The following is a 25,434-nucleotide window of genomic DNA, read 5'->3' as shown; positions in this document are numbered from 1 at the left end:
GACCAGATTCGTTCCTCATGGAACTCCTGATACGGATGACTCCTCACTTCACCCTTGAGTCAATTTAATTTATGCAGTTTTGTTTCTTGTATTATTCAAAGATGCATTTCTAGCAAGAATCCATGGTCCTAAAGAAACCGGAAATCTAATCTGCCAAACGCGTTGTGCCACTGTGACTTCCTATGTCTCTGTTTTACCCAAGTTGGCCAGAGAGTAGCCTGAGCCACAAGTGACTGTTGAGCCCTTGAAATGTGGCTTGTCTGAACTGAATGTGCTGTAACTGTAAACACACAGCAGATTTCAAAGACTTAACAAAGAATGCGTAACCTCGCCAATAATTTTATATTGATTATATGTTGATACTCTGTTGGATATATTGTGTTAAACATTATGAACTTGTTTCTTCTTTTAATGTAGCTCCTAGAAAACTTGGTATTACCTGCATGGTTCACAGCTGCGGCTTGCATTATATTTATATCGGATGGTGCTATTTTAAGCACTTAAGATTCTTTTCCTTAACTAACTTCCTTTCCTCTTTCTCCTGACTACTCTCAGGAAGTCACTCAAAAAATTCTAGAAGCTGTTGGGAACATTGCTGGCTCTTCCTTGGAGCAAACCAGCTGGCTGAGCAGAAACCTGGAAGTGAAGGCTCGGCCTCAGATCTCTCTAGAAGAATCTGATGATGAGGAAGATTTGCACGGTAGGTGTAGAAGCGTCAAAAAGTAATGCCCAATGCCAGCTAGTGGGTCTAGTTTTGCCTTAAAAGTAAACTGGCTTTACTTCTTACAACATACGTTGTATGTTGCACGAATCCGTGTCCCCTGCATCGGCAGGCGGACTCTCAACCACTGCGCCGCCAGGGAAACCCTGGTCTCAGTTTTATTAACACGAGCAAAAAAATTACATCTAAGTTCTCAGTCGGAACTACATAGAGCAGTGCCCGCCACAAGGTAAATGTTCAAAAACTGCTAGTTCTGTCATATTTTATGACCTCTGTCATTATTGTTAGCAGTAGTTATACCAGCAGAAACAAAGCTGAATTTGTGGTTTTGAATATACAAAGGAAGGTGTGTCAGGAAGTCTGGGCTCTTTTCTCTTGCAGGTAAACGAAACCCACTTCAGGCGTGTAGAAACACAGCAGCACAAAACTTTCTGGCTCATGTACAGGAAAAGCCCAGGCGTCAACATCTGGTTTTAGTCAGAGTGGGAGCTAGGTGTTCAGATGAAGTTCATCAAGTCTCACGCAAAGATTCCGGTTGGCTCTTCTGGGCCTGTGGCTGACCCAGAGGAGGAGAGGAAAGGCTGGTGCCCTGGAGCTCCGAGAAATGGGCTCCCACCCAAGAGGGGCTTCTCTTGCCAGGAGAAGGAAGGATGGTGTTAGACAGACAGGCCATGGTACCCCCCCTCCATTACTTCTGCCATATTTGTTTGACAGCTAGTTTTGTGGTTTACATAAGAAAATAATTATACTTTACTCTGTAATGAAGATCCTATAACTAGTATGCTATCATTTACTAATGTAAACCAACAGTTATGCTTTCTCAGGCTGCGGTTATGATTATAGTTGTGGTTCTAGGGAAAGAGAGCTCGTGCATCTCCTTGGCTCATCTGCCCTCAGTTATTTCCGATGTAGGTACTGATATAGGGATTAAACTGCTTCTCCACCACCAGTGCAGCTGAGCTGTGCTGAGTCAAGTGTCATTGGGCCTGAGTTGTGCAGTAATTAAATTTAACCTTAAGACAATACTGTAGTAAAATGATTACCTGATTTTTATTTAAAGAAAGAAAGCATAGAATTCCAAAGCTGGAGGTGATTTGGGGGCTTCTCAATAAGACTTAATTAGCAAATTATAGAGTACCAAAAGACTCTTTGGATCATACACTATATTTTGTTTCGGTCTTGAGGACAAACTAAGTATGCATACTGGCCGTCTAAATCGTGAAACAGAATGAGGCTTCCAATGATGTGTTTCTCCACTTAGAGTTCTTATGTGTGCAGTGCACGTGCAGGCTCTTTCCTGTATGTTTGCGTCTGGCATGTGCCATGCACTATGTTCTAGATGCTGGTGCTGCAGCAGGAAACAGAATGAGCAGGGGTGACACGGAAGGTGATGGTCCAAAGTAAATTAACAAAGGTATCTTTCAACTCTTCTGGAAATCCAAAGTTACTCCAAAATGAAAGTTTTTTTTTAATGGGAGTGGGGCTGGGGGCCACTTAGATGTTACAGAACATGTCCCCAAAGAAGTGTCCACTGTGCTGAGAAATACAAGATAAGGGGGCAGCCATGCAAAGATCTGGGAAGGCGCTGCCCAGAGGGGATGGCGGGTTCTTGAGGTGGGAGTGGGCCAGGCCCAAGAAACCTGAAGATCAGCTTGGCTGGAGCCTAATGCGTGGTCATGCACAAGGTCAGGGCGAGAGCAGGGGCGGAAGGTTGTCGGGCTTGATGCAGAGCACACTTAAGAGCTTGGCCATCAGCCTGCTTGCTGTGGGAAACCATGAAAGTGTTTGGAGCAGTGACAGGATCTTATCAAGTTTACAGAAAACATCAGTTTGGCTTCCGGGAGCGATATGGGCTGCAGCAACCGAGAACAGAAACTGAAAGTTCAGTTAAAAGCATTTCATGGTGCTTTGGGCAAGAGAAGATGTTGGCTTAGAGGCATAGGCTCTAAAGAAAGGTGGACTGGTGTGAGGGCAGCGTCAACAGAACTTGCTGATGGATTGGAAGTGGTAGTTTAAAGAAAAAAAAAGGCAAACAAGGATGACTTTGGGGTTTTTGTTGTTTGGTTTTTTTTTTTTTTTTTTTTTTGGCCACGTTGGGTCTTCATTGCTGCACGTGGGCTTTCTCTGGTTGTGGGCGAGCGGGGGCTACTCTTCATTGCGGTGCACAGGCTTCTCATTGCGGTGGCTTCTCCTGTTGTGGAGCACGGGCTCTGGGCACACGGGCTTCAGTAGTTGTGGCTCGCAGGCTCAGTAGTTGTGGTTCGCGGGCTCTAGAGCACAGGCTCAGTAGTTGTGGCACACGGGCTTAGTTGCTCCGTGGCATGTGGGATCTTCCCGGACCAGGGCTTGAACCCTGCGTTGGCAGGTGGATTCTTAACCACTGCACCACTGGGCAAGTCCCATGACTTTGGTTTTTGGTTTAAACAATTGATTGAGGTGGAAAAGTCTGAAGCAAGAACATTTTGGAGAGGGAGATGGAGCTTGGGTTTGCCTGTGTTACATTTGAGATGTCTGGGAAGGAATCAGAAAAGGTCAGCAGCGTAGGAAGAAAAAACAAGAGAACATGGAGTCATGGAAACTGAAAAGAGTGTGTTTGCAGAAGGAGGGTGTAGGAATGCAGCAGAAGGCTGCTGAGAAGTAGCGTGAAGTAAGGACAGAGACTCCCTGGGTTTGATGGGGGTGGGACGGCGTGACTGGATGGAGAAGAGGACAGGGGTGAGGAAGAGGAGACAGTGGGTGCTGATAACTCTTTGAAGCTTAGTCGTCAATAGGGCAGTAATGAAGTAGTACTAAGGACCAAAGAATATCTTTTATTCGGTTTGTTTTTCAATTGGAGTTAACCAAAGCATATTTGTATGGTGATGGAATAGTACAGCAGAGGGGAAGAAATTATTACCAAAGAGCGAAAGGATAGTTAGAAAGCAAAGTCTTCGACAGCCATAGGGCCAGGATTAATATCGTAAATGGAATTAGCATTCTTTGACAGGAGCCAGGAACATGTCTATCAAAACAGGAGACAAGGCAGAGAACACGGATATAAATGTGCCAGGTTAATAACGCATAGCGGCCAAACTGAGGGCGTTTCTCTTTGTTTGCATTAATTTTCTCAATGAAATATGAGATGAGGTTACCAGCTGAGGAGGGACAGGTATCGATGATTATGGAGGAAGGAGGTGAAAGAATTATGTTGGAGCCTGGGAAAGCCAGCACAGCGCTGAGGGACATGGGGGAGGGTTATCTAGTAGCATCAGGTCATTTTTGAGTTGCACAGTCATGAAGTAAAGTGAGATCTGTTTCAGAGTAGTCTGGTTTTCTCCAGAGTATTTAGCTGCATAGAACTGCATAGGCAATCATTGGGTTTAGCCAGCTTTGCATTTTTCTAGGTGAGTGCTTCAGAGGGAGAGAGAAGCAAAAAAGTTAAGGATGTTTGCAAGGTGGACGATAGACCACGGGTGTGGGTGGGGAGATAGAGAAGTGAAGACCTGGGGGGATTGACGGGTAGTTAAGGAGGTGAACTCAGCGGGTTGGAGGCTTGTGCAAGGATTCAGGAAATTGTCAGAGCAGCATTCCAGGAGTAAGTGAGCAGGAAAGGTAAGAAGTGGTCACGGTAGGGTGCTGGAAATGGAGACTTTGAAATTCATGAGGTCAAGGGTATGATGGTGACAGTGGCTGGCTGAGCTGGAACAAAATAAAAGCTTGCTGGAAAAGAAAAGACTAAGGGGCTCAGAGGCCAGGATGTGAGAGGGATCATCCAAGGGGATGTTGAAGCTCCAAAAATGGTGATGAGAATAGAAGCGGGTAGGAAGACAGTGAGTTGGTGCTGATTTATTTGATCAAAATACCCAGATTCGGGCTTCCCTGGTGGCGCAGTGGTTGAGAGTCTGCCTGCCGATGCGGGGGATGCGGGTTCGTGCCGCGGAGTGGCTGGGCCCGTGAGCCATGGCCGCTGAGCCTGTGCTTCCAGAGCCTGTGCTCCGCGGCGGGAGAGGCCACAACAGTGAGAGGCCCGTGTACCGCAAAAAAAAAAAAAAAAACCAGATTCTTAGTTGCTGAAGTTGAACATGTTAGCAGAGAAGAATACGTGACATGTACGTACGTACAGAGTCCGTGTGAAAGGCAGGAGCTCATGACTCAGGTTCATCTGATGCTTTGGGGGCATAAATGGTGACCTGTTGTCCTGATGAAAACACACATGTACGTACGTACAGAGTCAGTGTGAAAGGCAGGAGCTCATGACTCAGGTTCATCTGATGCTTTGGGGGCATAAATGGTGACCTGTTGTCCTGATGAAAACACACATGTACGTACGTACAGAGTCAGTGTGAAAGGCAGGAGCTCATGACTCAGGTTCATCTGATGCTTTGGGGGCATAAATGGTGACCTGTTGTCCTGATGAAAACACACACGCCTCTTTCAGCAGATGCTGCCGCTGCCGCTTCAGCAATGGTGTCCGCGTCTGCTCCTTCGGTGTACAGCGTGCAAGCCCTCTCCCTCCTGGCAGAGGTACATATGCATCTGGCTTGTCATCCCCCCCACAGAAGTGAGGCTTTGCGAGGGCGTTCATTCTCAGGGGCCAGGGCACACGGGCTGCACCATCCCGGGTGAGTTCATAAGCCAGTCTTGGCCTCAGGCTGCCCCGTGGAGTTTTCTTGTTAGGCTGTATATACCCCGAGGACTAAATTTTGTATTGCCGCCTGCTTTAGGAGATTTCCGTTTTCTGGCGGTCCTCTTCTTCTAGGTTCTGGCATCCCTCCTGGACATGGTTTATCGAAGTGATGAGAAGGAGAAAGCGGTGCCGTTGATCTCACGTTTGCTTTACTATGTTTTTCCTTACTTACGCAATCACAGGTAACACCACCTTCTCCATTGTACCCCACCCACGTGTGGAAAGATAGCTTATGGGAAATGTGTCCAGCGGGGTTCTTGCACTGTCTCTGACCTTGGCCCTTTCCCCTTCCCACCCCTTTTCAGTGCCTACAATGCCCCCAGCTTCCGGGCTGGCGCCCAGCTGCTGAGCTCTCTGAGCGGTTATGCCTACACGAAACGAGCCTGGAAAAAAGAAGTCCTGGAATTATTCTTGGACCCGGCCTTCTTCCAGATGGACACTTCTTGTGTGCAGTAAGAAATGCTGTCCTGATAAAAAAAATATGCCCTGGATCTTCAAGTGGAAAAGTGTTTGGATTTCTGTAATTAATTCTCATTCCTGAAATAGCAGCAGAGCTATCATCAACCCAAATCATAGGACACCACTCACAGCTTAACTGTGTATTTCTGGGAACAAAGGTGCCTTTTTTTAACCAGGAGAAGAATTTCAAGTAAGAGAGCATATTTTTCCTAAAGAGCATTGCATGGGGTTCCAGTGGTACTTGGTCTAGTACTACTTTATCTTGTAATCACAAAATGCTTGACCAGCATTAAGATGACAGGGCTCCATGGTGACACTGCGGTGTCCTTATCCCACTTCTCGGCTTACACTCCCCGAGTCCTCACTGAGACCTTGAGGCTGGCCAGGCTCTGCGCGGGCAGTGGAGATCCGTGGAATCACAGGCACAGGATGAAGTAGCTGTGCCTTTTTCTTGGAGGTCAACAGAACCCCTCATAACTCTGCACCTGGCTTGACTGAGCAGGTCTTCATTAACGGCAGGGGTAGGTGGTGGAGACTGGTCAGCTTTTTTATATGGGCTGAGGGTTTGCTCAGCCACCACCAGCGGCCATGGCTGTAATCCTGTTGCACTGCAGGGAGCCCATTGAGAACTAGTGGTATTTGTCTTCACAACCCCAGTTCCTTCCATTAACACAAGTGTATGGACGTCATCTGTGTGAACACATTTAAGGGCAACCCTTGCAAAAGCCAAGGTACCTTGACAATTTGTGTTTTCTTTTATGGTGAGCTGGGAATTATTCATTATTCCCTATGTTATTCATTCCCTATGTTAAGGTTATAAATGAAATCTTTTGCTTAACATTTCCTTATATAAAAACTATTCATCCCTTTCACTAACTTTACAGAAAGCAGTTTTTAATAGATCTTAAAGGGACATGTTCTTTTCTTGATGCTTTTAATCAGACTGTCGCCCTTTGCATGTTTAATTAATTTTGCTTTTTTTACTATCCAGTTGGAAGTCCATTATTGACCATCTTCTGACTCATGAGAAAACAATGTTTAAAGATTTAATGAGTAAGTTCTTCTGTTATGTGCACATAAGTCACACTTGAAAGGACCAATTCCTTTTGGTCACAGTCAGCTTTTACCACGTATTTCAGAGCCCAGCTCAAACCTTTTTTAGTGCCATTTCAGCCACAGAGTGTAATGTGATGTGCAGGATATGTCAAGACTACGTGAATGAGCCTTCCTATTTCCAGTCTATTGACACGAATGCCTTTAACTACCTTTTTTGCAGTTTTATCGCGGAGAAAATACTTTTGAAAGTAATGATAAGTTGACCACAATTGGTTAGGAGTACTTCCCTGTACCTCATATCCTCTTCAAATACCCCATCATTCAGTGTCATGAAAGAAATAAGAACTTTTATAAATGTAGATACCTGAGTAACAACTACATGCCCTTAATCAAGATCATGATCTTTCACCAGGGAAGATAGGAATAGTAGGAATTTCTCATCAATTACCTCTCACTGTAGTGTTCTTGCTAAATGGAACATATTTGCTCTATTTATTCCAGGCATGCAGAGCAGTTCTTTAAAACTGTTCTCAAGTTTTGAGCAGAAAGCCATGCTGCTAAAGCGCCAGGCTTTTGCTGTCTTAAGTGGAGAACTTGATCAGTACCACCTTTACCTTCCTCTGATCCAAGGTAAGAAGGCCTGCCCTCCCCCCAGCCCCCCCCCCAAAAAGAGACAGACCCAGAGTGGCCAACATGGCTGGAAACCAGAGGGGCCCAGGGCAGGTGTTGGCAGAATGGTCAGACGTTAAATGAGTACTCAGCAGAGGTGATTGTAGAAGAACTTTGGAAATATATCAGTAAATCTGAAACTTTGTTTTAAAAATCAGTTATTGGGCTTCCCTGGTGGCGCAGTGGTTGAGAGTCCGCCTGCCGATGCAGGGGACACGGGTTCGTGCCCCGGTCCGGGAAGATCCCACATGCCGTAGAGCGGCTGGGCCGGTGAGCCATGGCCGCTGAGCCTGCGCGTCCGGAGCCTGTGCTCCGCAATGGGAGAGGCCACAACAGTGAGAGGCCCGCGTACCACAAAAAAAAAAAAAAAAAAAAAAAATCAGTTATTATGGGACTTCCCTGCTGGTGCAGTGGTTAAGAATCCACCTGCCAATGCAGGGGCCACAGGTTTGAGCCCTGGTCCAGGAAGATCCCACATGCCGCGGAGCAACTAAGCCCGTGCGCCACAACTATTGAGCCTGAGTTCTGGAGCCTGTGAGCCACAACTACTGAGCCCACGTGCCACAGCTACTGAAGCCTGCGTGCCTAGAGCCCGTGCTCCACAACAAGAGAAGCCACCACAGTGAGGAGGCCGCACACCGCAATGAAGAGTAGCCCCCGCTCGCCACAACTAGAGAAAGCCTGTGCACAGCAACGAAGACCCAACTCAGCCAAAAATAACATAAATAAATAAATTTATTTTTTTTAAAAAGGCAAGAGAAAAATTTATTATAATGCTATTAGTTTTTAAATTTTTTTTTTAATTTTATTTTTTTATTTTTGGCTGTGTTGGGTCTTTGTTGCTGTGCACGCGCTTTTCTCTAGTTGCGGCGAGTGGAGGCTACTCTTCACTGTGGTGCACGGGCTTCTCATTGCGGTGGCTTCTCTTGTTGCAGAGCACGGGCCGTAGACATGGGGGCTTCAGTGGTTGTGGCTCGCGGGCTCTAGAGTGCAGGCTCAGTAGCTGTGGCGCATGGGCTTAGTTGCTCTGTGGCATGTGGGATCCTCCCAGACCAGGGCTCGAACCCATGTCCCCTGCATTGGCAGGTGGATTCTTAACCACTGCGCCACCAGGGAAGTCCTATAATGCTATTAGTTTTTATTCGGTTGTTTTTTAAAGTCTGGCAGTGCTTCTTCAGCACTGTCTCCAGCTGGATCCCTCCTGCAGTGCAGATACTAAGTGAGGCCAGTGTCAGAGCAAGATTTTGGAGAAGTACCTGATTTTTCCTTAGCGGTTTTTTCTCTTCCTCATACTCGTGGTATTCTTTGTCTGCTTCAAAAATGAATGATTGTGGGTATTATACATGGTTTTAAAGGTTTTTCCCCCTCATAAAATGTTGAGTTGGCAAAGTGAGCATTCTGTTTTAATTCATCCTCCTCCGAGATACAAAAGAACTCTCAAACAGGAATGTGTTTTCCTTAAGACACGTAGCCTAAATGGAATATAATAAAATAAACAAAAAAGCTTTCAAGAATTGTATCAAATATCATGAAGACTAGTATAACAAACAGTTTTACAGATATTAGAATTACGGTGTAAATCCTTTTGGGGGGCTCAGACTTATTAAAGTATAATTTACATACAGTTCTGGCTATACAGTTCTATGAATTTTGATAAACACATGTAGTCACGTAACCACCACTGCAATCAAGATTCAGAACATTTCCATCACCCCAGAAAGTTCACTCGTGCCCCTCAGAAGGCATCTCCTCCCCTTACCCCCTGGCCCTATCAACCACTAAATCTTCTTTCTGTTCACATAGTTTCATCTCTTCTGGAATGTCCTATAAATGTAAATGTGATTAGACAGTATACAGCCTTTGAGTCTGGCTTCTTTTGTATTTGAGAGTCATTCATTCTGTTGGATTTATCAATAGCTTATTTCTTTTTATTGCTATTTATCTATAGTATTCCATCCTGTGATTTGTTTACCAGTTCACCAGTTGAACATTCAGGTTGTTTCCACATAGAATTATGATATAAATCTCTTACTCTACCCTCTTAAAAAATGCTCTTATAAATATGTGTCGGCTCACAAAGCATGTGCTTTTCCTAAATATTTGTATTAATTCTCAGCCCATGTCCCTACATGATTAACCACTTGAAAGGTCTTAATTATTTTAGGTCAAAACATTAACAGCTTTCACGGGTATTAATTATGACAGTATTTTATATTTGCAATAATGAAAATACCATTATACTTCTACTGACATAATTTCAGCCTGTAAAGCACGTAAGGAGATGTTCATGACCTAACATCTTGAATACTTAAAATGTATAAAAGTGAATATTCAGATATTAACAAATCCTTACTTGAATTACTAACAGGAGGCTGCTTAGATCAGAGGGTGACCAGGAATGCCGTTAAAGGTGATGGCAGCCCTCCAGAGACTTTGCTCAGTGCAGAGTCAAAGCTGAACTTTGTTGCATCCTTACAGGATTTAAAGGGGAGAAAGAACAAAGGGAACCACATTTCCTCTAGTTCACAGGCGGCGTCTGTGAGGGTGCTTTATGCACCTGGCCATCAGACAGTGGTCCAAAAGGGCAGCGTGAAGTTCGCTTTCTCAGCAGGAGAGCGTGGTAGGCAGTGCATTGGACAATCCTTGCCATGCCTTCTCACTTTGGGAGAAACACCTGCGCCTTCTCTCCCCCATGTCCCATCACACACTCTCCTAAAACGTGGGGTGAGGCCCAGAGAGCCAAAGAGACACTATTAGATGCGTAGAACAGGAAGAGAACAGACAATGGCCTTTTTCAATCAGTGGTATGGAGAATCTGACTATGGCAGGGTGTAAACATCCAATTCTGAGAAATCATGGCTCGGAGAGGGAGAGAGAAGTAGAGGCAACATAATATTATATACATGCAACATATATGAAAGTCAGAATAATGCTGACTTTAAATAGGAGATAGTTTGGGGGCCCTTGGGGAAAGAGGAATTTCTCCAAATAAATACCCTCCACTTTGGATAGCTCAAGTGCTGTTTTTTTTTTTTTTTTTTTTTTAAATACTACATGTTTGAAAAAGTAGAGTGAACTTCCCTGGCGGTCCAGTGGTTAGGGCTTCGCACTTACACTGCAGGTGGCACGGGTTCGATCCTTGGCCGGGGAGCTAAGATCCCTCATGCCACACAAGGCCGCCAAAAAATAAAAAATAAAATAAAATAAAAATACCTGTTTGAGTCCTTGTTTTAAAAAAATAAGATGAAGAAGTAAACATGTTTACCCCCTTCCTTTTTTTTTTTTTTTTGCAGTACACGGGCCTCTCACTGTTGTGGGCCCTCCTGTTGCGGAGCACAGGCTCCGGACGCGCAGGCTCAGCGGCCATGACTCACGGGCCCAGCTGCTCCGCGGCATGTGGGATCTTCCCGGGCCGGGGCAAGAACCCGTGTCCCCTGCATCGGCAGGCAGACTCTCAACCACTGTGCCACCAGGGAAGCCCACCCCCTTCCATTTTTTACTAACTGACAGTTTGCCAAGCACTTGCCTCTGTATTGTCATTGTCCCCAGGACTGTTGATAGACCCAGCTTCCCTAAGGTCCTGGGGTGATGGGATTCAGAACGTTCTCTGACAGTCTTGGGACATTGACTGGCCCCATGGAGCAGTGACGCCCCAGTCAAGGGAGCGGAGGCATCCAGAAGCCCCTAAGTTGCACACCAAGGTGAATAGTTGAGACCAAATCAAAAGAGGCAGGAATGGGGAAGGCCTGGCATTTCTCCTCTGGGGTCTTCACCCCCAACTGATCACCATCAAGTAGCACTGGAAGAGGTCGATCGATGCACTCAGTGCAGAGCTGAGCAGCTTCTTACATCTTGGCTCTCGTAGTGACATAAATTTTACATTGATCTCCAAAGAAGTAAATAGGCTCAAAGCAATTATTTTTTAAACAGGAGGGACGATAAAATGCTGCTTGTCTAGGATGAAAGGAGGACAGGCTACAAAGGCCCCTGATGAGGGCATCAGAAAGGTCTAGAGGGAACAGTCTGTTCCCTCTAAGCTGATGAGTGTGGCTCATTCCAGGTCCATTGAAGTCCTTCCCATCTTTTAAGTTTTCTTCATTGTCCTTTATTAGCTCCATTTTTACATCAGGATACCTGTGCTCAGAGAGATTAACACCTGCGTAAAGTTGCGTTGCCACTAACTGGCAAAACCTGGACTGAAATCTGAGCCCTCTGGCTGCCAGCAGCAGGCTGTGTTCTTTAGTAGGTACCCTTTGAGGCAGGTGAGTTTCACAGATGGGAAATGGGCTCAGCAAGATTATGTGGCCAGCCTAAGCGAGGTTCTGCAACCTTGACAGTGGTGCAGGGATTCTGGCTCTGGGCTTTCTCTGGCTCTGCTCACCAGGACTCCATAAGCTTGTAAGGTTTATCACTCAGCTAAGAAAGGAATATTAGAGCTTCTAAAATAGATCATCTTGGCTGAAGAATAATCTCACGAATTTAGCTTTTATTTGGAGCATCAATATGAAATATGCCCCGTGTGTACAAACCACTTTTTTTTTTTAATACTTTTTATCTCGAAGTAGATTAAGACTCAAAAGAACTTACACAAATAGTACCTGGTGTTCCTGTGTACTGTTCGTCCAGCTTACCCCATGATAACATCTCACATAAGCATAGTCCCTCATCAAAACCAGGATATCGATGTGGGAATATTACCATAACTCAACTTGAGACTTTTTCAGATTTCACCAGTTTCTACAGTGCATTCTTTGTGTGTGTGTCTGTGTGTCTAGTTCTATGAACGTGTCCCACATACAAATTCTTGTAGCCAACACCACAACTAGGATTTAGAACTCTTCCCTTGCTACAGAGCGACACCCTCAAGTCACTCACTGCTTTGTATAGTCACACCCTCCACCCAGCCCTAACCCCTGGAAACTGCTGATCTGATCTCCATCACTTTAATGTTATTTAAATGGAATCATACATCATACGTATTATGTAAATGTCACCTTTTGAGATTAGCTTTTTTCATTTAGTACAGTGCTTTTGAGATCCATCCAAAGGCAAGTGGGGTATGTTCATGGGTGTATAAAGAGTTTGATCTTTTTTAATGAGTAATAATACTCCATTTTGTGGATGTACCTCAGTTCATTTATCCATTTACCTGATGGACATATGGGTTGTTCTAGTTTTTGGTTATTAGAAATAAAGCCTAGGGGCTTCCCTGGTAGCACAGTGGTTAAGAATCTGCCCGCCAATGCAGGGGACATGGGTTCGAGCCCTGGTCCAGGAAGATCCCACATGCCATGGAGCAACTAAGCCTGTGCACCACAACTACTGAGCCCACGCACCTAGAGCCTGTGCTTCACAACAACAGAAACCACCACAATGAGAGGCCCACTCACCACAATAAAGAGTAGCCCCCGCTCGCCGCAACTAGAGAAAAGCCCATGCACAGCAACAAAGACCCAGTGCAGCCAAAAATAAGATAAATGAAATAAATTAATTAAAAAAAAAAAGAAAGAAAGCCTCTGGTGATCCAGTGGTTAAGACTCTGTGCTTTCACTGCAGAGGGCCCAGGTTCAATCCCTGGTCAGGGAACTAAGATCCTGCAAGCTGGGATAAATGCACAAGGGTTTGATTACTGGGTTCTATGGTAAATGTGTGTTTAACTTTATAAGAAACTGCCAAACTGTTTTCCAGAGTGGATGTACCATTTTGCATTCCCACTTAAACAGTAATTCAAATGTCATTATCCTTTTTTTAACACTTTTATTTTTTAATATTTATTTATTTATTTGGTTGCACTGGGTCTTAGTTGTGGCAGGTGGTCTCCTTAATTGCGGCTCGCCGGCTCCTTAGTTGTGGCACATGGGCTCCTTAGTTGTGGCTTGTGAGCTCTTAGTTGCAGCATGTATGTGGTATCTAGTTCCCTGTCCCGGGATCAAACCCGGGCCCCCTGCGTTGGGAACATGGAGTCTTAACCACTGAGCCACCAGGGATGTCCCTCATTATCCTTTTGATGTCTTTAGAGATACCCCTTCTTTCATTCCTGATATTGGTAATTTGCTTTCTCTCTTTTTTGGTCAGTCTTTCTAGAGGTTTATCACTTTTCTTGTTCTTTTCGAATAACCACAATTTAATTTGATTGATTTTTTCTACATTATTTTTGTTTGTTTTGTTTCCAGTTTCATTTATTTCTGCGTTTTATTATGCCCTTTTTTGTCCTTGCTTTGGTTTTATTTTGTTCTTTTTCTGGTCTCATGAGGTAGAGGCTTGGATTATAGATTTGAGTGCTTTCTTCTTTTATAATGTAAGCATTTAGTGCTATAAATTTCCCTCTCAGCAATACTTTAACTGTATCCCACAAAATCGGATATATTGTAATTTTCATTCATTTCTTTATATTTTTTATTTCCTTTGATACTTCTTCACCCCATATCTAATTTAGAAGTTTGTTAATTTCCAAGTGTTTCTGGTTATTTTTCTGTTATTAATTTCCAGTTTGATTCCATCATGGTCAGAGAACATTCTTTGTAGGATTTAAATTTGTTGAAGTTCAGTTATATCATGGGTCGTAAAGCAGTCTTGGTGAATGTTCCACGAGCACGTAATGAGATGTATTCTGCTGGTGTTGAGTGGAGTCTTCTACAAGTGTTTATTAGATCCTGTTGGCTGAAGGTATTGCTCAGTTCTTCTATATCCTTACTGACTTTTCCTAGGAGTTCTATCAGTCATGGGATAGGAATGTTGAAGTTCAGCTACAGTTGTCAGTACTTAATCTTCTTTGAGTTCTGGCAGTTCTTTCTTCAAGTATTCTACACTTCTGTTGTTTGGTGCACAGACATTTAGGAATGTTATATCTTCTTGTTGAACTGACCTTACCGCTGTGTAATGTCCCTCTTTGACCCTGGTAGTTTCCTTTGCTCTGAAGTCTATTCTGTCCTATATTAATAGCGCCACTCCAGCTTTCTTAAAATGTTTGCATATTGTATCTTTTTCCATCCTTTTACCTTTAACCTACTTATATTGTTATATATTTTAAAGTAGTTTTATCTTTTTTTATATTTATTTATTTCATTTATTTTTGGTTGTGTTGGGTCTTCGTTGCTGCGCGGGCTTTCTCTAGTTGCGGCAAGCGGGGGCTACTCTTCGTTGCGGTGCACGGGCTTCTCACTGTGGTGGCTTCTCTTCTTGCAGAGCACGGGCTCTAAGTGTGCGGGCTTCAGTAGTTGTGGCACACAGGCTCAGTAGTTGTGGCTTGCAGGCTCTAGAGCGCAGGCTCAGTAGTTGTGGCACATGGGCTTAGTTGCTCCGTGGCATGTGGGATCTTCCTGGACCAGGGCTCGAACCCATGTCCCCTGCATTGGCAGGCGGATTCTTAACCACTGCGCCACCAGGGAAGCCATATTGTTATAGTTGAAGTGAGTTTTGTGTAAGATAGCATACAACTGGGTCATTCCTTTTATCCGTTCAACCAATCTCTTTTAATTGATGTGTCATGTCAGGATATATTATGCCATTTTATTTATTTTCTGTTTGTTCCTTGTTTTTCATTCCTTTTGTTTCCCTTTTCCAATTTTCCTGAGGTTACTTGAACATTTTTTTGGCGTTCCATTTTGATTTATTTAAAGTGTTTGGGGGTATATCTCTTTATATAGCTTTTTGCAGTGGTTGCTCTAGGGATTACAGTGAACATAGAATATACATACTTACTGTGGTCTACTAGTATCAGTATTTTACCACCATTTGCTTTTCTCTTCTCCCATGTGATATAGTTGTCTGAAATACTACATTTACATACTAGAACCATAAGAGATAGAGATACACTTTTTGCTTTCACTGTCCAACATAAATACTCAAGAGGAAAGGATATTATTTATACTCATTTATTTACCCTTTCTATTGCTCTTTAGTCATTCCTGATGTTCCATGTTTCCTACCGTTACCATTTCCTTTCTGACAGAAGAACATCATTTAGCCATTCTTTTAGTGCAAATCTGTTGGCACTGTTCTCCTTCATTGAGCCTTTTTTTTTTTCACCTTCATTCATCTTGGTTTGGTTTGGTGGTTGTTGTTTTTTTTTTCTTTCACCTTTATTCTGGAAGGATGTTTTCATTGGAAATAGAAAAATTCTGAGTTGAAGTTCTTTTCTTTCAGCACTTGAAAAATGGCAGCTTCTTTCTGACTCTATGGTTTCTAATGAGAAATCTGCTATTATTTGAATTATTCTCCCTTTTAGGTAATGTATCATTTCCCTCTGATTGCTATCAAGGTTTTTTTCTTTGTTTTTAGTTTTCAGAAGTTTGATTATGTGACTGAACATGATTTCTTTGTTTTTATCCCTTTTAGAGTTCACTCAACTTGTTTTATTTGTAGATATATGTCTTTCACCACATTTGGAAAGTTTTCAGTCATTATTTTTAAAATATTTTTCCAACCTATACTCTTTTTTCTCTTTTTCTGTGATTCCAGTGCATAAATGTTAGGTCTTTTGTTGTCCCACTGGTCTATGAGACTGTTCTTTTTTTTTTTCTGATATTTTCTCTCTCCTTTGTTCAGCTCACATAATTTCTATTGATTCTGTCTTGAATTCCCCTCTTCCTCTGTCATCTCCATTCTGCTGTTGAGCTCAGCAGTAAGTTTTTCTATCTTGGTGATTCTGTTTTTTAGTTCTAAAATTTCTATTTGACTTTTCTTTGTATCTTGTATTTTTTTGCTGACACTTTCTATTGCTTATTTGTTTCAAGTGTCCATAATTGGTTATTAGAGTATTTTTAGATAGCGGCTTTAAAATCCTTTTCCAGTAATTCCAACCTCTGTATTATCTCTGCATTGGTGTCTTTTGGGTATCTTTTCTCATTCAAGTTGAGATTTTTGGCATTCCAGGTTACATTCTTTTCGATTGCCTAAGCTGGGATAAAATAAAACATTTAAAAACCACATGGAACCCAGTTCCGGGTCATTCCTTAAGTCCCAAGGTTCCTACCCAGTCCTGCTACCTTTCCTTCACCTGTTTTCTGATAGTTGGTTTATGTATTTTTGTTCAAGGTGTTTGTTTGTTTGTTTGTTTGCAGTTAGATAAATAGGATGTATTATACTTACTCCATCTTGTCCAGAACCAAAAGCACAAACCACTCTTTAAAAATGCCAACTTGTTTGTCAAGTGCGTGATCTATGCACGATCCTTCATTTGGTCAGAGTACTTTTAAAGGCAAGAAGTAAAAACCCACTTAAGCTACCTCAAGTAAAGAGAAGTTTACTACTAATTTACTACAGCGAATCTTAAGCGGCATGACCATAGTTCAGCTATTTCCTATGGCAATTTGTCATCTTCCTAAGAAACCTTAAATTATTGGAAAAAATCACATTCTGCAAACAGTTATTTCAGTGGAGAAGTGGGGAAGACTATTAGGGACTAGAGAGTTTACCTTTTTTTCTTTTTCCTGCAGGAATTAAAGTTTTTGTCATGGTCTTCAAATCTAAACTTTACTGAATAATTCTATTTTATTCACGCACTTCACTTGCCACTCCTCACCCCCAAAATATAGTGTCATCTGCCAACCAATCTATATGATCTCATAGGTCCATCACTCGCCAAAGACTCTTCAGTTTCTGTCTCATGTTTCATATTCTTAGAAGAATAATTACATGTTCATTGATCACACACTGGATTTCTGGCTTGAGCCAGAAGTTGATGCCTTTCTACTTAGCTGCAGCAGGGGAATAAGAGGAACTTGATTCACTTCTTTAGCAAAAGCCACAAACTGCTGTGCCTCACAAAGAACAGTGCTGGGGCCAAACACGGGGCACAAAACCATTCTTCCAACACCCATCTCATGTATGAGGTTCTTGTCAAATGTCAAAGCAATTGCAATTTTATTATTCCTCTTTGTCTAGTGAGAAACTCCAAACTGCCTATTTGTGTGACATCTCTAAAATCTTCTTTCCTTAGAACGCCTGACAGACAATCTCAGAGTTGGACAGACATCCATAGTTGCTGCTCAGATGTTTCTTTTTTTCAGAGTTTTGCTGCTAAGAATATCTCCTCAACATTTGACTTCATTGTGGCCAATAATGGTCTCTGAATTGGTAAGTGCAAATATTTTACTCTTGAAAGCAAAATTGGAGCTTTTAAAAATGCTTTTTCAGGAATAATATTTCATATATATCTAACTTTATCTGCAAAATTTTCAGTCAAGTTGGTAGTGCATAGTCAGCTCTTGCCTAAATAGAGATATTTTATCCTATAATCATAGTTGCTCTCTCAACGTCAGTAATTCCAATTAATCTGTACAGTTTGATATTATTTGCTTTTTTTTTTTTTTTTTTTTGGCCGTGCCATATGGCTTTCGGGATCTTAGTTCCCCAACCAGGACATGGCAGTGAAAGTGCTGAGTTCTAACCACTGGACCACCAGGGAACTCCCTATTTGCTATTTTTTAAACTGTTTTTTTTTCCCCCAATTTTATTGAGATGTGTGACATATAGCAGTGTGTAAGTTTAAGGTGTACAACTTGATTTGACTGAAGTATATCATGAAATGATTATCACAGTAAGTTTAGTTAACATCCATGACCAGGGATTGAACCCATGCCCCCTGCATTGGAGGCACGAAGTCTTAACCACTGGACCACCAGGGAAGTTCCTTGTTTTATTTTTTTAGGTTCCACTTATAAGGGAGATCATACAGTATTTGCCTTTCTCTTCTTATTTCACTTAGTATAATGCCCCCAAGGTCCTTCCATGTTGCTGGAAATGGTAGGATTTCCCCTTTTTCATGGCTGAATAATATTCCATTGTGTATATATAAAACAATTTCCTTATCTATTTATCTGTTGATGGACATTTAGGTTGTTTCCATGTCTTGGCTACTGCAAATAATGCTGCCCATTTTTTAATTGGATTATTTGCTTATTTTTGTTACTGAGTTGTATGAGTTCTTTATATATTTTGGATATTATCCTATCAGATATTTGAGTTGCAGATTTTTTTTCCATTTCATAGGTTGTCTTTTCATTTTTTTGATTGTTTCTTTTGCTTTATTTGCTATTTTTTATGGACATATAAATTTTAAACATTAAGCTAGGTTTACTCTCAAATAGTAACTTGAATTCACATTTTTTTTAGATTCAGACATTCATACAGCTTGAAGAAGATCTGAAAGAGGACGATGAATCATTGAGGTAAGTAGTACAGCAGTCTGCACACATATATGAAGGTTAATGGACATCACCTTAAGACACAGGGCTATCTAACACTAAATACTGTTTTCCTGAAGTAGTTGTGAAGGGACCAGCTATTCTGACCATTTCTTAAAAGGAAAACCTTCTTACAGACATTGCATAGGCAAAAGGACCACAGCAGATGTGAATGAATTTATAACAAGAGTTTCTTTGCAAATTTACAGAAACAGCAACAAAATCAACAGAATAAAAGTTTCAGTCTCTGATGGAAATGAGCCCTCGATGGGGGAGATCCCCCAGAGTGAACTTATCCTATATTTATCAGCTTGCAAATTCTTGGACACAGCACTTTCTTTTCCACCTGACAAGATGCCGCTATTTCAGATGTAAGTCAGAGAAGACCACGTGTCTTCTTTGAAGCAGATGACTTTCTTTCCTCGTGAGCACTTTCACTTGCTGTTTCCTGTACAGTATATAAGACAACGCAGCATGGGTTACTAGTGGCGGAGAAACCTGCTCAGCATACCAAGTTTCACATTACTTGCAACATCTGTGGTTTGGGGAATTTGGTTCACAGTAGTGTTTATGTACGGGTTTCTCTTTCTCTCTCTCTCTGTCTCTGTGTGTGTGTGTGTGTGTGTGTGTGTGTGTGTGTTGAGGTGGGTTTTGCTATTGGGTTCTTATAAAACAGAGTCACCCCCTGGTGATCCTCACTGGGTTTGTATAATTTTTTTGTCTCTTTGTTTTTAATTAAATAAATGGAACATGCCATCTCCAATTGGCTCTGCCCTTTGTTGGCTCACATTTCCTGTAGGCTTAACACAGCTGCTCATACGTTTAATTTCATGCCTGGCCCCAGATGCCACTTCTCTCTGTCCTATTCCCCTAAAGAGTGAAATCATGTAGAAATGTTTGTGGTTAGAAACACTAAGTGAAAGAAGCCAATCTGAAATGGCTACATACTGTCTGATTCCAACTATATGATGATCTGTAAAAGGCAAGACTGTGGAGACAGTAAACAGCTGAGTGTGTGCCAGGGGGGAGGGGAGAGCAAAGCAGAGCACAGAGGATTTTTAGGGCAGTGAAACTATTTCGTATGAGTTCATCGATTGTAACAAATGTACCCTCTGGTGGGCGTGTCGGTAGTCAGGGAGGCTGTGCACGGCAGAGCAGGGCCCAGGGCAAGTGGGAAACCTCTGTACTTTCTGCTCAATTTTGGGTGAACCTAAAACTGCTCTAAAAAAGAAAGTTTTTTTTTTTTTAAGTGAGTTCCAATGTACATGAGTATGCACAGCAGCATTAATCATAATAGGCAAAAGGTAGAGAAATGTCCCTCAGTTGACAGGTGGATAAATAACATGTGGTGTGTCCATACAATGAAATATTCTACAATACAAAGAAATGTACCGACACATGCTACAGCATGGATGAACCTTGACAATATTAAGTGAAAGAAGCCAGGCACAAACAACCATGTACGATGTGATTCCATTTATATGAAATGTCCAGTATAAAAAAAATCTCTACAGACAGAAAATAGATGAGTGGTTGCCTAGATCAAAGGGGTGTAGTGGATTGAGGGGTGAGAGCTAACGGGAACAGGGATTCTATTTGGGGTTATGGAAATATCCTAAGATTGATTATGGTGATGGATGTACAATTCTGTGACTATACCAAAAGCTATTGATTTGTACACGTTAAAGCAGTGAATGTGATTTACATCTCAGTAAAACTGTTTATGACTCTTCAAGTGGGCTCCAAGGCAGCATGCCTGACCTCAGATTTTTTTCCTCCAGTTACAGGTGGGCATTTGTTCCAGAAGTGGACACAGAGGGCCCTGCCTTCCCATCGGATCTAGAGGAGAATCACCAAGAATGCAAACCCCACACTGTCAGGATTCTCGAACTTCTAAAATTAAAATATGGGGTAAATGTTTTCCTTTTTAACAGTTATATTTGGGACGGAGGGGAGAAAGACTAGGCAGTGAGTGAAGTACTTCATATGCTATTTGATTTTAATGACTTTGAACAGTTTTCGGAATGCCCCCTAACCGAGTGTTCAGACTTGGAAAGATGGTTATAAATTTCCTCTTTGTTTTAGCATTTGTATGTCACTTTCTCATCCCAGTTGCTAAGAGGTAAAGCCTCCTGGGTGACACAGTCCTGTAGAAGTAGTCTTGCCCACAGAGTTCCTCTGTAAGTCAGAGGAAGAGCCTGCAGGAGAGGTGACAGTGACCCCAGCGGGTTGGGCTCAGGGTGAAATCGTTGTGGGTTTTTTGCAGGAAATCAGCAGCTCCGATGAGCTCACCACGAAGAGCGAGTTCCCTCTTTTGCGCCAGCATTCTCTTTCCGGCATTAGGCAATTGATGCCATTCTTCAAGACTCTAAATTGCGCCTTTAAAACCCAGAATAAACTGCCTGCTGACACCCGAGGCCCTCTACTTGTGGAGTTTCCCGTCGCAGATAGCTCAAGGGTCTCGAAGCAACTGGAAGAATGTGTTGAATATGATTTTTTGGAACATCTGGAATGTTAAACTTGTAAGCCAGTACTTGTTTAATCCATTTACTGAGACTTTGAGAAAAACCAGGATATATTCAAAACAAAAAAGGAGCCAGGATAGTGCTTTTAAACAAGTCTGTCTCAATTTTGAAAGTAAATTTCAGATCATTTTTCTGGTGGCACCAAAATACACCCCCCCGAGTGCCATGTAATATTTTTAGGTCTGATTTTATGTTTCTTCCTCAATTTATGTAAAGAAATAAAATTAATATATCATCTAATGGTGGCACAAAATTTGTAATATAAAGTAAAGGATGAAGAGATTGAAGAGTTGTTCTCTTTGTTGCAGATATATGGGTCAGTGTCAATACACCTCTCTGAAAATCTTGTTGACTATTATTTTAACCTTTCTTACATATGTCCCTTTAAACATTTATTTTGGTACCACATCTTAAAATGAAAATATATTATTTTCTGAAAATACGAATTGCCCGTTACCATTGACTATTCAGCAGAGGTGTCAGCTTGAAGATATCTCATTGTATTTAACTCATGCCCATGAAAGTCACATGTTCCCACTATTCTGCTGGGTAAGAAATACGTAGTTTTCAAACGTCTGACAGCTGTAACCTTAGTTACGGTACCACAGTGTGCCTGGCCAGCACTCTCCATTTAACGTAAAGCAATCAACGTGGTCATGGAGCCTCTAATGGCTGAAACTATTGTCAGGGAAACTCACTCTTTGGACTCTTCCTTACTACCCTGTCCTTTCTGGGGTCTCTTTACCTCTCTGCAGACATTGCTGTTGATGAAAATTATCCCTTCCTCGGCACAGACTCCTCCAGGCTGGCAACGTGTCATCCCACTCTTTTCGAGCCTCTTTGTCTCATGCCAACTTCCTTATTTAGAACCCCTCTTGGTGCCCATCCTCTGCGGTGAGCACCCTCGCTCTGCGCCAGTGCGCGGGGCTTGCCTGCCAGACCTGCCTAACTCATGTCCCCTTTTCAGCCACCGGGGCGTTCCATGACCTCATTTTCCGGGCCAGACGATGCAAACTGTCCTACCTAACGCGTGCTCTCTGATCCATCCTTTCTATAGACAAGGGTGTTGGGGAACTTGACCAACATTATTGGTTAAGTTTCTCCTAACATTCTACTACGTATCAGTTTGTGAACGCTGCAGAAGCAATTTGTGTCACTAGCCCCAAGGTAGGATGTGGGGAGCACAGAACCACTTGGTTCCCTAAATAAGGGCTAAAAGTAAGAATCAAAAAGCACCACCATATATGGGTATTCATACAAATACGTGTTAAAAATTACATGGAGAGGGCTTCCCTGGTGGCGCAGTGGTTGAGAGTCCGCCTGCCGATGCAGGAGACATGGGTTCGTGCCCCGGTCCGGGAGGATCCCACATGCCGTGGAGAGGCTGGGCCCGTGAGCCATGGCCGCTGAGCCTGCGCGTCCGGAGCCTTTGCTCCGCAACGGGAGAGGCCACATCAGTGAGAGGCCCGCATACCGCAAACAAACAAACAAACAAAAAATTACATGGAGGGACTTCCCTGGCGGTCCAGCGGTTAAGACTCCTTGCTTCCACTGAAGGGATCACGGGTTTCATCCCTGGCTGGGGAACTAAGATCCCGCATGCCATGTGGCACAGCCAAAAAATAATAATAAAAAAAATAAATAATTACATGGAAACTGTGTTGTTTTTCTGTGTGTTGGGGGGTATCTTTAAAATCATTTGCAAGTTTGGTCACTGAAATGTTAAATATTGAAGTGTAGAATTGTGAATTCAATATAACTTATATGATGAGTTCCCTATAATTCAGGTTGTGAGGAGATAACCATATGCTGATTAATAGTTAACATCAAGATGGGTACATATGATCATGTATCAAAATTGACAACAAAGCGAATAGCTTATTTATATCATCAGTAGCTATTATGCCATGAAAGGTAGTTCTTGTATCTGTACCTAGATTTACAAATTTTGTTTTTTCTTTTCTTCTCTCAAATATCTAAAACAGCTTAATGGTCTCGGTCAATACCATATATAATTTAATCCTTATTTATTAATAGAAATCTTAAAAGGGATTTAATAGTACATCTCTGTGTATCATAGAACACTAGGAAAGAAGTCTTATAAGTGTGATGTATATCTAAGTCTTTTGTCAGTGTACACACCACAGTGGGTGAGGGCATAGGCTCTGAATTCAATTTGGGTTTGTTATTCAGCTTTACCCACATGCTAGGCTGGACATATACTTTGTGCTTCAGTTTTCTCATCTATAAAATAGAAATATCGACTGTAACTACCCCTCAGGGTTATAGCAACTAACCCTCTCTTTGCTCCCGCTGTGGTTTATATAGTTGTTTTTTTTCACTTGACTTTTTTTTTTTGGATCTTTTATGTCCTTTTTTTTTAACTTTTTGTTTTATATTGGAGTATAATTGATTGACAATGTTGTCTTAGTTTTAAAAGAGAAAATGGAGATTTTTTTTTTTTTAAGTATGAGGAAAAGCAAAATCAGCCGTTCTTTTTTTTCCCTTCCTACTGGAGGTGCTTCTGCACCCCACTTGGAAGACGACCGCTGTGACTCATTTCCTCTCAGAAGAAGTTAAGCTACGTGTCCAGCCCAAGGACCAAAGTGCCACTTCTCTGGGGGCAAGCAGTGTGCTGGGTCCCGCGCACTAACAAAGCAGACTTTGGAGCGCACGGAGCTACAGGAGGGTGTGGTGGGGATGTAGCCCTTATGAGCAGGTATGAATGGTCACCACTGGAGTGCTTCCCAGGGGCCAGGCGTAGTGCTGGGCGCGTCACATGGTTGATTTCCTAACCCCCTTGGGAGGTAGGGACTGTTCCTCAGTTCTCCAAAGTCAGCAGAGCCAGGAGCCGAAGCCTAGGTCTGTCTTGCTCTAGAGCACTATGTTTTCAAGCCCAGGGCTGAGAAGTTTAAACAGGAAAACCCTGCGAGGGTTGCTGCCACGTGGTGCTGGGTGGGGGACAGCTTCTGAGGCCACCCCGCCCAGCGGACTTCCTGCTGAAACAGCTCCTCCCAGGGCCTCGGCACAGAGCAGGTGGCTCCTGCCTCTCAAGGGGTGGTGAGGTGTGTTTTAAAGCAGAACAAGCCTTATTTTCCAGCATTTGTGTTATGCCCAGTTAAATTAGAAGTAGAAGTAGCTGGATTCATCAAGATGGGTGATGAAGACTGTAATTAAAAGCTTTGAACAACAACCTGGGAGACCAGACAGAATCTGGCCTTTGGAATTAAATTGAGGTAAGACAATGCCTTCTACCAGGTATCATTTGCAGTTTAGTAGGACACACAAACCCATGAACATGGACAAGTAACGCCATCAAAGAAGAGTCCACCCATTCTACACTAAGGGGCAACTGGACGTTGTGAGAATCACTACGTAGTATCTTACCATGCTTAACATGTTTTGTTAAGTTGTATAGTCATCATTCCATAAGCTGAATTCCATCATCTTCAATCGGACTTTGTGCTGTCTCTGAAGTTGAGTGAAGAGACCCCCTTCAACCTTTTTTCAGGATGGTTATGAGGAGCCGGCAGTTGGAAATCTGTCAGTTGTGGTTAGAATCCAGCAAAGCAACTTTACTTAACAGGGGTCCTCTCTCTGGTGTGTGCACAGAATCATCCAGAGAGCTTGCTAACTTGCAGAAGGCTTAGCCTCTGCCCCAGAAAGTCTGAATCAGTAAATGGGGTGACATTCGGGAATCTACTTGTGTAATAAGTTATCTTCGATGCCAGTGCTTTCTGCACCACTCTTGGAGAAACACTAGTTTGCAGAGCCATGAGTTCACAGAGATGATGGCTTGGGTGGAAATGAGGAAACCCGCAAGGCGGAGGCTTGTCTGCTTACTTCTCATCCTATACAGGTAGCTCTTTCCAAGTGGTTCTGCGTCTAAATCAATAAGCCTACCTTTAAGCCAAGGCGGAAATGGACTTTAAAATTGGATCTAAGAAGAGAGCATGGCAGTTCCTCAAAGAGTTTAAAATATAATTACCCTATGATCCAGCAATTCTGCTAAAAACGGAAAGCAGGGTCACAAAGAGATATTTGCACACCCATGTTCGTGTCAGCATTATCCACAATAGCCAAGAGGTGGAAATAACCTGAATGTACATCAATGGATACATGTATGTGGTGTAGACATATGGTGGAACATTA

At 42.6% G+C, this 25,434-nt stretch overlaps 1 protein-coding gene across 8 annotated transcripts in view; it reads left to right on the top strand.

Moving 5' to 3' along the window:
* The window catches only part of DOP1B (DOP1 leucine zipper like protein B), a 107,642-nt gene extending 85,954 nt beyond the window's left edge, over window positions 1–21,688 (top strand). For 3 of the 8 annotated variants that reach the window (XM_081234477.1, XM_081234475.1, XM_081234473.1), the window contains exons 27-37: window positions 556–700; window positions 5,142–5,224; window positions 5,460–5,569; window positions 5,693–5,839; window positions 6,838–6,899; window positions 7,404–7,532; window positions 17,512–17,648; window positions 18,687–18,742; window positions 18,967–19,128; window positions 20,539–20,668; window positions 21,024–21,688. In XM_081234477.1, coding sequence (XP_081090603.1) covers window positions 556–700; window positions 5,142–5,224; window positions 5,460–5,569; window positions 5,693–5,839; window positions 6,838–6,899; window positions 7,404–7,532; window positions 17,512–17,648; window positions 18,687–18,742; window positions 18,967–19,128; window positions 20,539–20,668; window positions 21,024–21,275 — 1,413 coding nt within the window. In that variant the 3' untranslated portion in view covers window positions 21,276–21,688. Of the gene's footprint in view, window positions 1–555; window positions 701–5,138; window positions 5,225–5,459; window positions 5,570–5,692; window positions 5,840–6,837; window positions 6,900–7,403; window positions 7,533–17,511; window positions 17,724–18,686; window positions 18,743–18,966; window positions 19,129–20,538; window positions 20,669–21,023 lie in introns of those variants that run through there. The other 5 variants (XM_081234474.1, XM_081234472.1, XM_081234471.1 and 2 more) reach the window with 3 other exon arrangements.
* Window positions 21,689–25,434: the final 3,746 nt, after the last annotated feature.

Source organism: Mesoplodon bidens (genome assembly GCF_964165515.1).
Source record: "Mesoplodon bidens genome assembly, chromosome: 5".
Lineage (NCBI taxonomy): Eukaryota > Metazoa > Chordata > Mammalia > Artiodactyla > Ziphiidae > Mesoplodon > Mesoplodon bidens.
The sequence above is the reverse complement of the archived record's forward strand: the minus strand, read 5'-3'. Positions and strand labels throughout refer to the sequence as shown.